The sequence below is a fragment of the Panthera tigris genome, chromosome B4, assembly GCF_018350195.1.
Source record: "Panthera tigris isolate Pti1 chromosome B4, P.tigris_Pti1_mat1.1, whole genome shotgun sequence".
Taxonomy (NCBI): Eukaryota; Metazoa; Chordata; class Mammalia; order Carnivora; family Felidae; genus Panthera; species Panthera tigris.
Window position 1 is genome coordinate 93,977,370 of NC_056666.1, and position 13,600 is coordinate 93,990,969.

Genomic DNA, 13,600 nt, shown 5'->3' on the forward strand with positions numbered 1-13,600 from the left:
ATTTTGTTTTCCTTTTTGGTGCTGACTAAACTTTGGAAATGGGTTATTTGCAGTGACTTCTTAAAAACCATCTATTGTCTCTTTTGCTCTGCATTTTAAAACACTCCAAAATCCTGCCTCCTTATTCTACGTAATTTCCACTAGTCCCCTTCTGCTTATCTGAGTCTGGTTCTAGTTGCTGGCCCATGCTCATTTCTGCTTCTAAGCTGACCCAGATTGTGTTGTGTCCCCCCAAAATTTATGAGGTGCTAATCCCCTTACCTCAAAATGTTATTACATTTGGATATAGGAACTTTAAAAAGGTAATTAATGTTAAATGAGGTCATATGGGTATGTCCTAATCCAATATGACTGGTGTTCTTATAAAAAGGGGAAATTTGGAAACAAATTCACATACAGGGAGAAGACCACATAAACATGAAAAGGGCCATCTAGAAGCCAAGAACAAGGCTCTGGGAAGAAACCAACCGTCTCAGACTTCTAGCCTCCACAGCTGTGAGCAAAAATGCATTTGTTGTTTAAGTCGCCCAATCTGTGGTGCTTTGCCTGTGGCAGCCCCAGCATGTACAATCTGCCTTTGCTCATGTTATTCCCCTCACTGTGAAAATGTCCCTTCCTTTCATCCCCAGCTATCCAGTCATTCAACATGGAAATTAAACAGCTACTTGGTGAAATTATCCTGACACAACAGTCCTCTTTTTTTCTGCCCTAACAGAGAATTTAGTCCGAACTACAGATTTTAGCAGATCCTAGCACAAAATATGGTAGATGTAAGGATTGCAGGAGTTAATTTAGGTAAAATGCTTACAACAATGCCTGGCATGCAGTGAATCTTAAGTGTTTGCTACATCTGTTGCTGCTATTACTATGTCTTCATTGGAAGATAAAATACACAATTGATAACTATTTGTGAGGCATAGGGAAGAAGGATAAAGATATCAGGCTTGGCAACTGAGTATGTGATACTATTGTTCCAAATCATTCACTCGGTTTTATAAAGACAGAAATAGCGTTTTTTTATTACTATTATACAAAATTTTTGTTCTATGAAAATTAAAAAATGAAATAGAAATAATGATATAAAAATAGCTGTAAATAAAAATACTTTTGCAAGGTTGAATTAACCCTTTGCACATATCCTGTTAGATCTCTGTGAGACTACAAATCTCTACAAAATTGGAATTACAGTTGACAACACAGGTTTGGACTGCATGGGTCCACTTACACACAGATTTTTTTTCGATAAATATAGTACAATACTGTAAATGTATTTTCCTTGTAATTTTCTTAATATTTTTTTTCTCTAGCTTCCTTTGTTGTAAAAATACAGCATACAATGCATATAACATTCAAAATATGTTGACTGTTTATATTATTGGTAAGGCTTCTGGTCAATGGTACACTATTAGCAGTTTTTGACTATGTGAGGGAGGAAGTTGGGCATCCCAACCCCTGCATTATTCAAGGATCAACTGTACATTTTAAAACTTCCTCTTTACACTTAATATATCAGGTCAATAACATTTCTTCCACATCATTTTTAATGGCCGAATACTGTTCTCTGCATGTAGCTTAATTTATTTAAGGAATATCTTTAAAAAAATCTTTTTTAATGTTTATTTTTGAGAGAGAGACAGTGTGAGCTGGGGAGTGGCAGAGACAGAAGGAGACGCAGAACCTGAGGCAGGCTCCAGGCTCCGAGCTGTCAGCACAGAGCCCCACTTGGGGCTCGAATTGTGAATCGTGAGATCATGACCTGAGCCCAAGTCAGATGCTCAACTGACTGAGCCAGCGAGGCGCCCCTATTTAAGGAATATCTTAACAAACAATGCAGGAATGAATACTCTTGCAATCAAATTGTTACACATATTCTTATTTCCTTATGATACATTTCTAGAAGAGGAACTTCAGGGTCAAATGCACATGCTCAAGGCTTCTGATACATACTGTCAAACTGCACTCTAGAAGTGTGTGCCATTTATATACTCGGAAGTTTAAGAAGCCCTATTTCTCTGAACCCTTGCCAGTACTAACAAGACATAATCACTTGTTAAAATAACACCTGAAAACCAAATTAATGTGTAACATGTGTTCTGTCACTCACTCCCAAGATGGACTATTAAACTTTTATATTACCATTCAAAGCTTAAGATTCTTACCTACATTTTAGATGAAGAATCTGAGATCCAGTAAGTTACATAATAAATCAGACCACTACATAATGGAAATTTCTGCCCCATATACGATATTGAGTATTCTTTCTGATTTGCCAGTCAGCCTTACCAATTAAGTTGTTTTTCCTATAATAGCCTTGTCAATTTCCCCCAAAAAGGTATACATCTTCATTATCCAGGGATGGAAGCTAGTACATTCCATTAGTTTAGCACAATTTTTCCTAGCTGCTTCCCAGCTTGGATTTTATTTACTTACTAAAAAAAAAATTATTATTATTATTTTGTTAACGTTTATTCACTTTTGAGAGAGTGAACGCAGAGCTGGGGAGGGGCAGAGGGAGAGGGAGACACAGAATAAGAAGCAGGCTCCAGGCTCGGAGTTGCCAGCACAGAGCCCAACACAGGGCTCCAATTCATGAACCGTTGAGTTCCTGACCTGAGCTGAAGTGGTATGCTCAACCGACTGAGCCACCCAGGTGCCCAGGAGTTTACATATTATGTGAAGGAAACCTTTCAAGACATTTAAAAAAAAAAAAAAAAGCTTACCTAATCTTGGATAAGAATCTATTTCATTCATTCAATGGTTTATTTATTCAGTGTTTCATTCATTCAACAGTACTTACCTAATGTATACTATGTGTGGGGGATAAAGCAGTGATCAAAATAGATGTAGCCCCTGCCCCCATGGAACTTAAGTTTTTAGTGGGGTAAAGGGAAACAGAAATCAAACAATAAAGATAATGATAAATTATAAATGCTATTTAAAAATAAATGGGAAAAGGAGATACTTTAAACATGGTGGTGAAGGAAGGCCTGTCAGAGATTCTTTCTTTTTTTAAAGTTCTTATTTGAGAGGGAGAGAGAATGAGAGCGTACAGGGGAGGGGCAGAAAGAGTCCTAAGCACTGACAGTGCAGAGCCTGACACAGGGCTCGAACTCAGGAACCATGACATCATGACCTGAGCCAAAAATCAAGAGTCGGATGCTTAACATACTGAGGCACCCGTGTGCCTTGATTTCTGAGTTAAGACCTGAAGGATGAGAATGAGTTAGCTACATAGACACAGAGAAAGTACATCCCAGACAGAAAAAAATAATAGTGCAAAAGTACAAAGGTCCTGAGATGGAGTATCAGTTAAAATTACATTCAGTTGAGAAGAGACCCTAAATAGAGTTTTTAATAAAATAGAAATTTATTTTCTCCTATCAAAATCTAAATGTAGGGGCGCCTGGCTGGCTCAGTTGGTTGAGTATCTGAATCTTTGATTTCCATTCAGGTCATGATCCCAGGGTTGTGGGATTGAGCCCTGCGTCTTTGGAGCCTGCATGGGATTCTCTCTTCCTCTGCCCCTCTCTTCCACTGGTGCTCACTTGCTCGAACTAAGAAAAAAAAAAAAAAGGTGCTCTCTCTCTCTCTCTCTCTCTCTAAACCCCCCCCCCCAAACAAAAAACCAAACCAAAACAAAACTGAACGTAAAGAGTGCAGGGCTGGTACAGTGCTCCACAAAGGTCTCAAGAACCCAAGCTCCCACCAGTTTAAGATTTCGCCTGCCGCCCACATTGGCGGCTAGACTTCCAGGCCGTCACATCCATATTCCAGGGTGCAGGATATTAAGAGGAAAAGAGACAGAGGACCGGATGTGTACACCAACTGTATCTTAAGGGTGGTTCTGAAGGGACGCCACATGACCTTTTTGCTTATACGCCATTGGCCAGACTACCACATGGCTACAGAAAGGCCGGAAAACAGTCTTCATTCTGGACAGCCATGTGTCCATGTCTGTTAGCATGAAAAAAAGGGAGAAATTTTAGGGGACAACTAACAGTCTCTGCTACAGACTGGAAAGAGCTTGGTACGTGACACAAACAGAGAGGAAGCAACGAGAAGGGTGAGGACAGGATGAAGTTGGATTACATGCACTCAGAGGCATATCCAGTCCTAGAACACATCATCTTACACGGAAGAGAATGCTGAAGAGGCAGGAAGGAACTGCTGGGGGCTGGGGAGGAAAGGACTGAAAGAGGGGTTGCTCCTCCTTGAATTCACCTGAAGTAAACAACAGGGAAGTAGAATGTGTAACGAAATGAATAATCAGGCAACACATTTTCTACTGGGAACGTCAGCACCATTCGGGGTTTAACTTAAACCACAGAACGTTTACTAGTATGTCAAAACACCCTGCATTCTGTAAACACAACAAAGTCACCTTTTATTTATCACATCCTTATCTTTCTTGCTATTTAAGATAGACACCCTCTGCCCTTCACTGGTAAGTTTTAAGTTGGATTACAGGGTTTTTTTTTTTTTGTAAAGAAAAGGTGATTTTTATAGAAGAAACAAACAAGGGAAGTAGAAATTTTATTTACTGCAAATGACTTGTACTTTACATTAATAAAGTCTATCACTCAAACACAAAAGAATAACAATTCACTTTATGAAACTACACAATTCCAAAATACACATGCAGAAGCTCTTTTTAAAGTCCAAAAATGTCGAACAGTAACAAAAGGGAAAGCATTTATCGACACACAAAGGAATAGAGGTTATTTCGAAGAACACCAATTGAACTTTGAGTGACAGTTACTTTCCTGAAAAACAAAGACTTCACTCTCCTGAAGTTCCCATCAAAGCCACCGTAATTTCAAACGGTATTGCTCACAGCCCAGCCGGTCACTCCAGCTTATATGGGGACTGGGGGGAACAGGAGCGAAAGAAAGTGCTATAAATCTAACTCGGCTAGCGCAAGCTCATTCAATAGAGCTTTAAAAACTTGCTCCCCAATATGCTCCCTCCCATCAAGTTAAAAAAAAAAAAAAAAAAAGAAAGAAAAAGGAAGGGTGATGAGTAGAAAATACCAACGGTTTCAGCGGAGGGGAACTCACTTCTCAGGAGGTGATGGTGACGTGCTGCTGGTCCCTGGAAGTGCGTGCACGAACACCGCAGTTTGCGGGGGCTGAGGGAGGAAAACAAGACAACGATCAGTTTTGCTTCAGGTGGTGGGAGTCGGGGGTGGGGTGGGTGTGGGGGCCGTTCCAGGCGGACGGACGTGGGAGGGGCGTGGTGTCCGACACGAACACAAACACAAACACGCTCCGCGTCCCCAGGCAGGGCGGGCTGACGCCACCTCACCATTCCCCGCCCCTGGACCCCGGGGCCCGCCTCGGACCCAGGGCCCGTGCCCAGTGCAGCGCGACCCGGTCTCAGGGGACCTGCAGCGGCCGCAGAGGCCCTGCTCGCTATAACGGCCGCGAAGAAGCGACGAGCCTCCCCGTGAGTCGGTGGAAGACATGCTGAAAGCCGCGGGGAAGAAGGTGAGGGAGTGAAGCGCCTCTCCCTACCCTTTCCCGAACGCGCGGGAAGCCGCCTACCCACCCCCAACCCTGTCCGGTCGGCAATCGCCGCTCCCACCTTCCGCCGCCGCTTTGAGTGAAGCCGGAACGACGGGGGTCACGGCGGGGGTCAGAGGGTAAAGGTCTTGCTCCCAGCAGCCTCCGCGGTGGATACGTCGCCATCTTGGATCCGCGGGACAAGAAAATTCATGCGGTGAGTTTTTGGCAAATTTTCGGAAGTCTGGCAGCGGGGTGCGCGGCGGGGGCGGCGGATTCGGGGCCCCCTCAAGGCCGGGGAATGCCTCGGGGCCGGTCCGGCCGCGTCCGGGGTCCGCGGGCAGCGTCCTGGCCCGCCGCTTCCCGTTGCTTTTGTCTCGGCTCCAATCGAGAGAGGGAGAGCGGAGCGGGCGGGGAGGGGGGGTGGCGGCGGTGGAGGAGGGAGGGGGTGTGTATGGGGAGGGTGGTGGACGGGACGTAAAGCGTCGCTGTACTTGGGTGGCTGCAGCGGCAGCCCTGGATCCTAGCTAGGCCCGGTCCCTTCGGCGGGCGCTGAGGCTTCCCTTAGACTCCGCTCCGCCGAGCTCCCGCCAGCGCGGAGGAGCCACCGTCGCCGCGCTGCTTCCTGGGGAAGAAGAGAAGGCGGCTGCGGTGGTGGCCAAGGAGCCCGGGTCCGCTTTAGATGGGGCTGCCGCGTTCCCAGCAGCTGCCGCGGTCTCTGGCTGTTCACATTTTCTGAGTACACCCACATCACCTGCAACTTGTGTCTGTGTGTGTATGTGTGTGTAATAGATGGGGGGTGGGGGGCGGGACATTGTACTGGCTAACGGGCCTCAGGAGCCCCCAGGCCTTGGGATACCAAAGGGTATGGTTGGTGGAAGGAGGAGTGCAACTGTGATGCTTCCTCTGCCACCGCACCGGGAGGGTGAACCTTCAGTGGTGTGATAGAGAGTGAGACGGGATAGTCCTGGGGCGGCGGAGGAACCTGAGACGCTTCTGTTTGTGAAGTTGCCAGTTCTAGGTTTCTACTTCCGCCGGGGCCTCTCCACCTTGTGCTGCCTTGGGTCTAACTTAAAAGTTTCACGGAAGAAATGAGTGGGGTTGAAAGAGGCCCACCTAGTTTTTCGTTGAGGCTCTGCTGTCCATCTAGAAGAGAAAGCCTCAAACTCCTGTCTTCAGCGAATGCGAATTCTAGTTTTCGTTTATAAAAACACTTCCAAGGTTTTAGAATTTGCATTTATACCATAGCCTGTGGATATGGCATTACCACCACAAAAGTCTTACATACGGGTACCACCCTCGGAAGGAACCTAAACATCAACTTCCCTTGAATCCTAAGAGGAGGCCTTCACTTTTCAACATCTATAAGACCGAGTGCAATTCATTCTGTTTCATTTTCATAGAACTCTTGGTCAGAGAATCTTAACTCCTTTCTTAATCTTCTGGACCGTTTATAATAATTAAGTACATTCATATCAACCCTTATATTCTTGGCGAAATAATAGAAAGTACTGAGTTAAAATCTGTTCACGAGGGAGGCCATACTTGAATTTAGAGGTAACAATTGAACACATTTCTTCCTGTTAGTCTTGGCATTGGGAATTTCTAAACCTCTAGAATCGTTAAGTGTAACTTTTGATTTGCCTTTAGGAATAACATAAGTGGAAATATAAAGTATGGGGGCGTTGAATAGAAATTTCAAAGTGTCTGTTTACATGGGTATAAGTTGAATTGTTTAGAAATACTTAGTATATTTGACAAGTTATTTCTCAAACGTCAGTGAACGCATCTTTTGCAATTTTGCAAGATAACTTTATCTCAGAGTTAAAGGGTTGATTCAGAATCACAGAGGACTGAAATGGCTAAAACATCTAAAGATGTCTACATTCAGATATTTTAGTTGAAACACTACTTAATGGACCAAGATCGTTAATAAGCTTTGTATGTTGAACTCCTCTTTAGTTTGTAATTCTTATATTAAATTTAAAGGAAAAATAACAATACATACGTAAAAAAGACAAAACTGTTCACTTTGACTTTGTAAAATTCTCATTTAATTTTAAAAAGGTATTTTTCTCATTTTTTCCCTAGGGGCTTGAATTGCAGTTACTTCTGTGCATACTTTGTAATTTAGACAGGAATCGAGAAACTCACAGTTTCTACATCCTGATTAATGTTGTATCAATAAAAATAAATTATTGTAAGCAGAACCCTTTTATTCTAAGTATACTGCATAGAGATATCTGTAACCTAATCTGATGCTCTTGGGGAATGAGAATTGACTGTATGCCTAAGCAAGCAACAGCCTTCAAATACAGCCTTTAAAAAATTTTCAGTTTCTGTAATACTTCCGTTTTAAAGTAAATTTGTGTGGTGGAAAAAAATAGGACAGAATGCAAGAGTGTATTTATATCTCCTTCGTTTGAGAAGTACTTGATCTTGAAGATAAAATAAAACTCAGAATGATATTCTTCCCCAAGGGAGCTAATTACCTAGGTTTTTACTTAATAATTTTGGGTGTTTAATTTACTTTTTCATTTTCTGGAGATGCTTTACACTTAGTTTTAACCTGAAATTTTTCTTTGTTCAAAAGTAAATAAGTACTTCAGATTTATGAGTAGATTTCATTACAAGTGCTTCTAACCTAGTTTTGGTTTTTATTTCTTTAATAGATAATGGTATTAAAGGTACTTGTATCTTGAAAGATTCTTAGAGAATTTTTCACAACCTATGGGAAATTATAGTTTTGCCCTGTATAGTGACAAATTTGCTTCATAAAATTTTCTTATACTGTAGAAAAGTAGAAGCACACTTTACTTCTATATATGAAATATGAATAGACCTCAATAGACTAGTAAAAATAAGTTCATTTGTTTTTTACTCCTTAAGAGCAGTGATAAATAGTATTTTTAAATTAACCTGAAATTTTTACCAGTACAAGGTTTGTTCTATTATTACATATTTAAAAACAAAACTTTCCCTGTGCTTGCTTGAATAGGCATTGAGGACAGCTTATGCAAATAGTGATACAGTCTTAGGAAAAGATACTACTAAATAAGATTTTGTTTGTTGCCTAGACCTCTGGTAGATTTTGTAACACAAAGAAGCAAAAGAAACCAAGGTACTAGGTAGGGCAGTTTTACAGAGTTAATCTGAGCTGCACTATAATTTTTGAATATAATTACATACAATATTGATATCAAGGAAGGGATCTAGTGCTATGATAGGAATCATTTTGGTTGATGATACAGGTGATGGTTCCTCCTTACTAAGGTTAATTTCTGCCTGTGATGCTTAAACAGGAATTTCATTGTGACTTTCACTAGATATTTTGAATAAGCTTTAACATTGATGTCTGTTAGAGTCTGCCTTTGAAAAGAAATAGAATGGACATTAGGGTTTTCACTTTTTAAAATTACAATTTTTACCTTGATTTTTACCTTGATTTTACAAAGAGAAATTTCAATTTTTACCTGATTTTAACCTTTCCACATTCAGTTTAAATACTGTATATATTTTTTCTTCTTGCTTTAGTTTTTCTGTTTGGCATCCTTTTTTGACCTCTTAAAATTCCTGTCTATGACAGGTCATGCTCATATGGCTTGTTCATTTATTTACTTTGTCTATACTGTTAGGGATAACCTGGAAAAATAGTTCTTATTATGTTTTTCTAACAGCTTGTTCTCTGAGATGTAGATGCACATCTCTTGGCATATCACTTGGAGGTACACTCAATTATGAAGTAATAAAATGGCTTAAGTGGTTTTTTTTTGATAATATAGCTTATTATAATATGGAAATATAAAATAAGTTATGTAGGAAAAAATTTCCCTTTTCTGGACATATTTGATGTATATGCTTACACTTGGGATCTATTTAGATGTAGGTAGATATTTTGGACAACTGTATTTGCTACTTACCCTGAAAGCTTTTGTTTTTGTTTTTTTGCTTTCATATATTTTTATGTGGGTGGGTAGGGGTACTTTTACTACCACGTCTCTGTTTGACAAACTTCTTCGTCAAAACTCTACTGTAGTGTCATTTTTTAAATGAAACTATTCCTGAGTCCCCAAATCCTTTTGTTGTGCTGCTTTTAGTCTTTAAGCTTAAATAATTAAAAGTGTCATGCTGCATTGTAACCTACTGTCCATCCCTACCATCTACCATAACCTCCAGTGGACCTTAAGCACCTTCCTACCTAAGAGGTAGGGTTATGTCTTTATGTTTGCATTTCTAGTACCTTCTGTAGTACATAGTACTTAGTAGGTTGTCAATAAAGGTTATCAGTAAACTGAACTGGTGCCAGATTGTCATTTGACTCCATGCTTTCAGGGTACTGTTTCCCGGTCCATAGACCAGAAATACTATATTGGAAAAGGGGATGGGAAGAAGAACATCCTGTATTACTTTTTTTCCTTGAATTTTTTTTCCTATAGTTTTGCATCATAATTACCTATGGGAGGCTAGATAACTAGCTTCTTAGAGAAATGTATGTAGAGTAAGTGTAGGAAAGGGAAGGATAGTAATAAAGTGCCTCTGGTGACGTGTTTCTGTATTTTTTGCTGTATTTTGTATGGCTAAGGTCACTGGTTGAACGATATTTTGAATAGACAGTCCCAGACCTATGATGGTTAATTTTACAATTTTTTGATGTTATGATGATACAAAAGTGATACTCATTCAACAGAAACTGTACTTCAAATTTTGATATTTTTTTCTCTAGGCCAGCAGTTTTCTGTACAATACTCTGTCGTGATACTGGGCAGAGGCAGCCACTCACAGCTCCCAGTTAGCCATGCTATCATAAGGGTGAATAAACAGTACACCTGAAGTCATTCTGTCTCCATATAACCATTTTTTTTCACTTTCAGTACAGTATTCAATAGATTGCATGAGATTTTCAGTACATTTAAAAGAGGCTTTGTGGTATTTTGTCCAAGTGTAGGCTAATATCGTGTTCTGAGCACATTTAACTTAGGCTAGACTAAGCTACAGCATTCAGTAGGTTATATATATTAAATACATTTTCAGCGTAACAATATTTTCAGTTTAGGATGGGTTTATCAGGATGTAATGCCATCATTAGTTGAAGAGGATCTGTATTTTTATTTACACAGTAATATATACTTAACCATTGCTTAACCAGGAACTGCTATTGGATTTGGGCTTTTTGCAGTTAGATTCTGTCACCCTGCCCACCCCCCCACCCTTTCCCCAACCTTTTTTTACTTCTAATGCTTGTCCCAAAGCTTAGGAGTTCTTCAGTTCAAATACCATTCTCCTTATGAAAATTAGTTAAGATGACTTAATGTAGTCTAAAACGTTTAGTTCTGAAACTAATTTTTCATGGTGACTAATTCCAGTTGAAATTGGGAACTAACCGTGGTCTTTATTGGTCTATGTTGTTTTCCAACATTTTGCAGCAGAAATGTTAATGTATTTGATTATTTATGCTGTCTATGCCACTCTGGGAGGTGTTTGGTCATAAATGATACATGTACTGTTTCATCTTTTTAAAACCTGAAAAATTCCAATTCTGAGAAACACGTAGGCTTAGAGGGTTTGAATAAGAGATTGTACACTTGTTTTGTGTCCATTTTTTGAGATGTAAAAATCAAAGCAGAGTAAATGGTACTCTTGAATTACATTTAGTGGAGGTGCTAACATTTGACTTAAAATTTTAGAAATCTTTTTTTATGTTTCATTTGCTGTATATTTGCCACAGAGTTCTTAATGATTGAAAACTGAAGATACAGAGAGAGGGTATATATTTTTTAAAAGATAATTTGATCCAGTACTCAGGACAGCAGTCCTTTCTCTGCTTTTACTGAATTGAAATGTCTTTCCTTATATTGAAAGTAGATGAGAGTCACACTTAGTAATATTTTACTCTGCCAAGGAATGATAAAATAAGCAAGAGAAAATTATATGTCCTGGCAGTTTAGGTAACAATGAGTGGACTTGCTTTTTTCCAAACATACTGATATGCCATTTTTCCATTTATGTATTTGGATGTTGAAACATAACTCCATTTTGTATCCACATCCTGACAGAATGTAATGATTGATTATGTAATACAATGTGTTTGGGAGAGGAACATTTGGTTTTGTGTCATATTTGGCAGGAATGTGTTTTTGTGTTACTTTTTACATTGTAAATTATGTTTATCCTTCAAATTTTGTATTTAATTTTCTCTTTGTAAAAGTTTTTGTGAGATTGGTATCATAACAGTATTCAATAATTAATGCCATTCAAAGGACCTGATTCCTTTTGACTTAATTTTATTGCTTAATATTTTAAAAAGTGGTTTACAGCTTGCAAAGCACTTTCATATACATTATCTCAAGTTTATTTATATATACATACGTACATATGTATATACGTATACATATGTATGTATGTATTTATAATCTCTATACCCATTGTGGGGCTCAGACTCACAACCCCAAGATCAAGAGTTGTGTGCGCTTCCAACTGAACCAGCCAGGCGACCCCATTATCTCAGTTTTACATGGTTGTCATTTTGATGTTTACTTTTTAAATAAGTTATATATATTGGTTAACCTTTTTTTTTTTTTTTGAGAGAGTGAGCGGGTGATGTACAGAGGATGAGGGAGACAGAATTTTTTTTTTCATTTTAATGTTTATTCATTTTTGAGAGAGACACAAAGTGCGAATAGTGGGGGGCAGGGCAGAGAGAGAGAGGGAGACACAGAATCTGAAGCAGGCTCCAGGCCCCAAGCGGTCAGCACAGAGCCTGATGCAGGGGTTGAACCCACGAATCATGAGATCATAACCTGAGCCGAAGTTGACTGCCCAAGCCCAACTGACTGGGTCTGAGCCACCCAGGCGCGCCCCCTGGGGAGAGAGAATCTTAAGCAGGCTCCACACCCAGATTGGAGCCTGAAACCAGAAGCAGGGCTCCTCAATCCCTCAACTGATCCCATGACCGGGAGAGCATTACCTGAGCCAAAATAGGGTCTAGAAGCCCAACTGACTGAGCCACCCAGGTGCCCCTTAAATAAGGTTATATTTGAATATAAATATAAAGATAGAACAATCAAGCTGTTTTGATTAGTATTAAAATTAGTAATTGGGAATTATAAAGACCATTTTGTTCTTAGACTGGACACAGCATCTAATATATTTCTCAATGTTACTCTAGCTTAATTTATCAAATTAAGTATGTGTAAGTGGAAGGTTTATTTTTGTTTTTAATTCGTCATCTTGCAGATTTAGGGTAATATAGAAATTTGAAAGAGAAGTAGGAAATTTTTTGTTTTAAGCTTGACTTTGGCAAAATAAAACAGCTCACATTTTTAAGCATTATAATCATATTTATCAAGAAATGCCAAAGCTTTAAATAATACTGTGTTATAATAAGAATAGGTAATTTTGTATCACACTGATGCCACATTTTATACATTTATTTATTGCACATTTATTTTGCAAGGACATTATGTGCTGAGCAGATATGTCTTGAGCTTTGCCTTGATTTACTAGGGCAAAAAATAGTGCTTTGGGTTGTAGTTTTTTTTTTGTTTTTTTTTTGTTTTTTTTTTAATGTCTGTTTATTTTGAGAGAGAGAACACAAGCAAGGGAGGGGCAGGAGAGGGAGAGACAGAGAGAGAATCCCAGCCAGGCTCTGTGCTGTAGGCGCGGAGCTGGATGCGGGGCTCAAACCCACAAACCAGGAGGTTACGACGTAAGCCGAAATCAAGAGTCAGACTCTCAACCTACTGAGCCACCCAGGTACCCCAGGGGGAGTTTTTATAATTTTATTTGAGTGAGCATGTCTGTCCTTAAGAGTAGAAAAAAATTAGACTTATAACCTTCTTTCTGATTTGTGTCCACTTACGAGAAATGTGGATATATTCGTAGACCTTTCAACCCAAGCTTTGAGGTCTATAGCAAAACCATTAAATCTGGCAGCAGAAACAGCCTTCAAAGTGTTTAAATTCGATGTAAAATGTACTTTTTCTTTTTAAGTTTGTTTGTTTTGGGAGAGAGAATATGAGCCGGTGAGGGGCAGAGAGAGAGGGAAAGAGAGAATCCCAAGCAGGCTCCACACTGTCAGAACTGGATGAGGGACTCAGACT

The 13,600-nt window shown here is 39.7% G+C and overlaps 1 protein-coding gene across 3 annotated transcripts in view; it reads left to right on the forward strand.

Annotated features, from left to right (window-relative positions):
- The first annotated feature begins 5,594 nt into the window (after nt 1-5,594).
- Nucleotides 5,595-13,600, forward strand: part of CNOT2 (CCR4-NOT transcription complex subunit 2) — a 130,269-nt gene continuing 122,263 nt past the window's right edge. Inside the window, exon 1 of one of the 3 annotated variants that reach the window (XM_042992745.1) lies at nt 5,595-5,718. In XM_042992745.1, the coding sequence (XP_042848679.1) occupies nt 5,714-5,718 (5 nt within the window). In that variant the 5' untranslated portion in view covers nt 5,595-5,713. The remainder of the gene's footprint in view (nt 5,719-13,600) is intronic. The other 2 variants (XM_042992746.1, XM_042992750.1) reach the window with 2 other exon arrangements.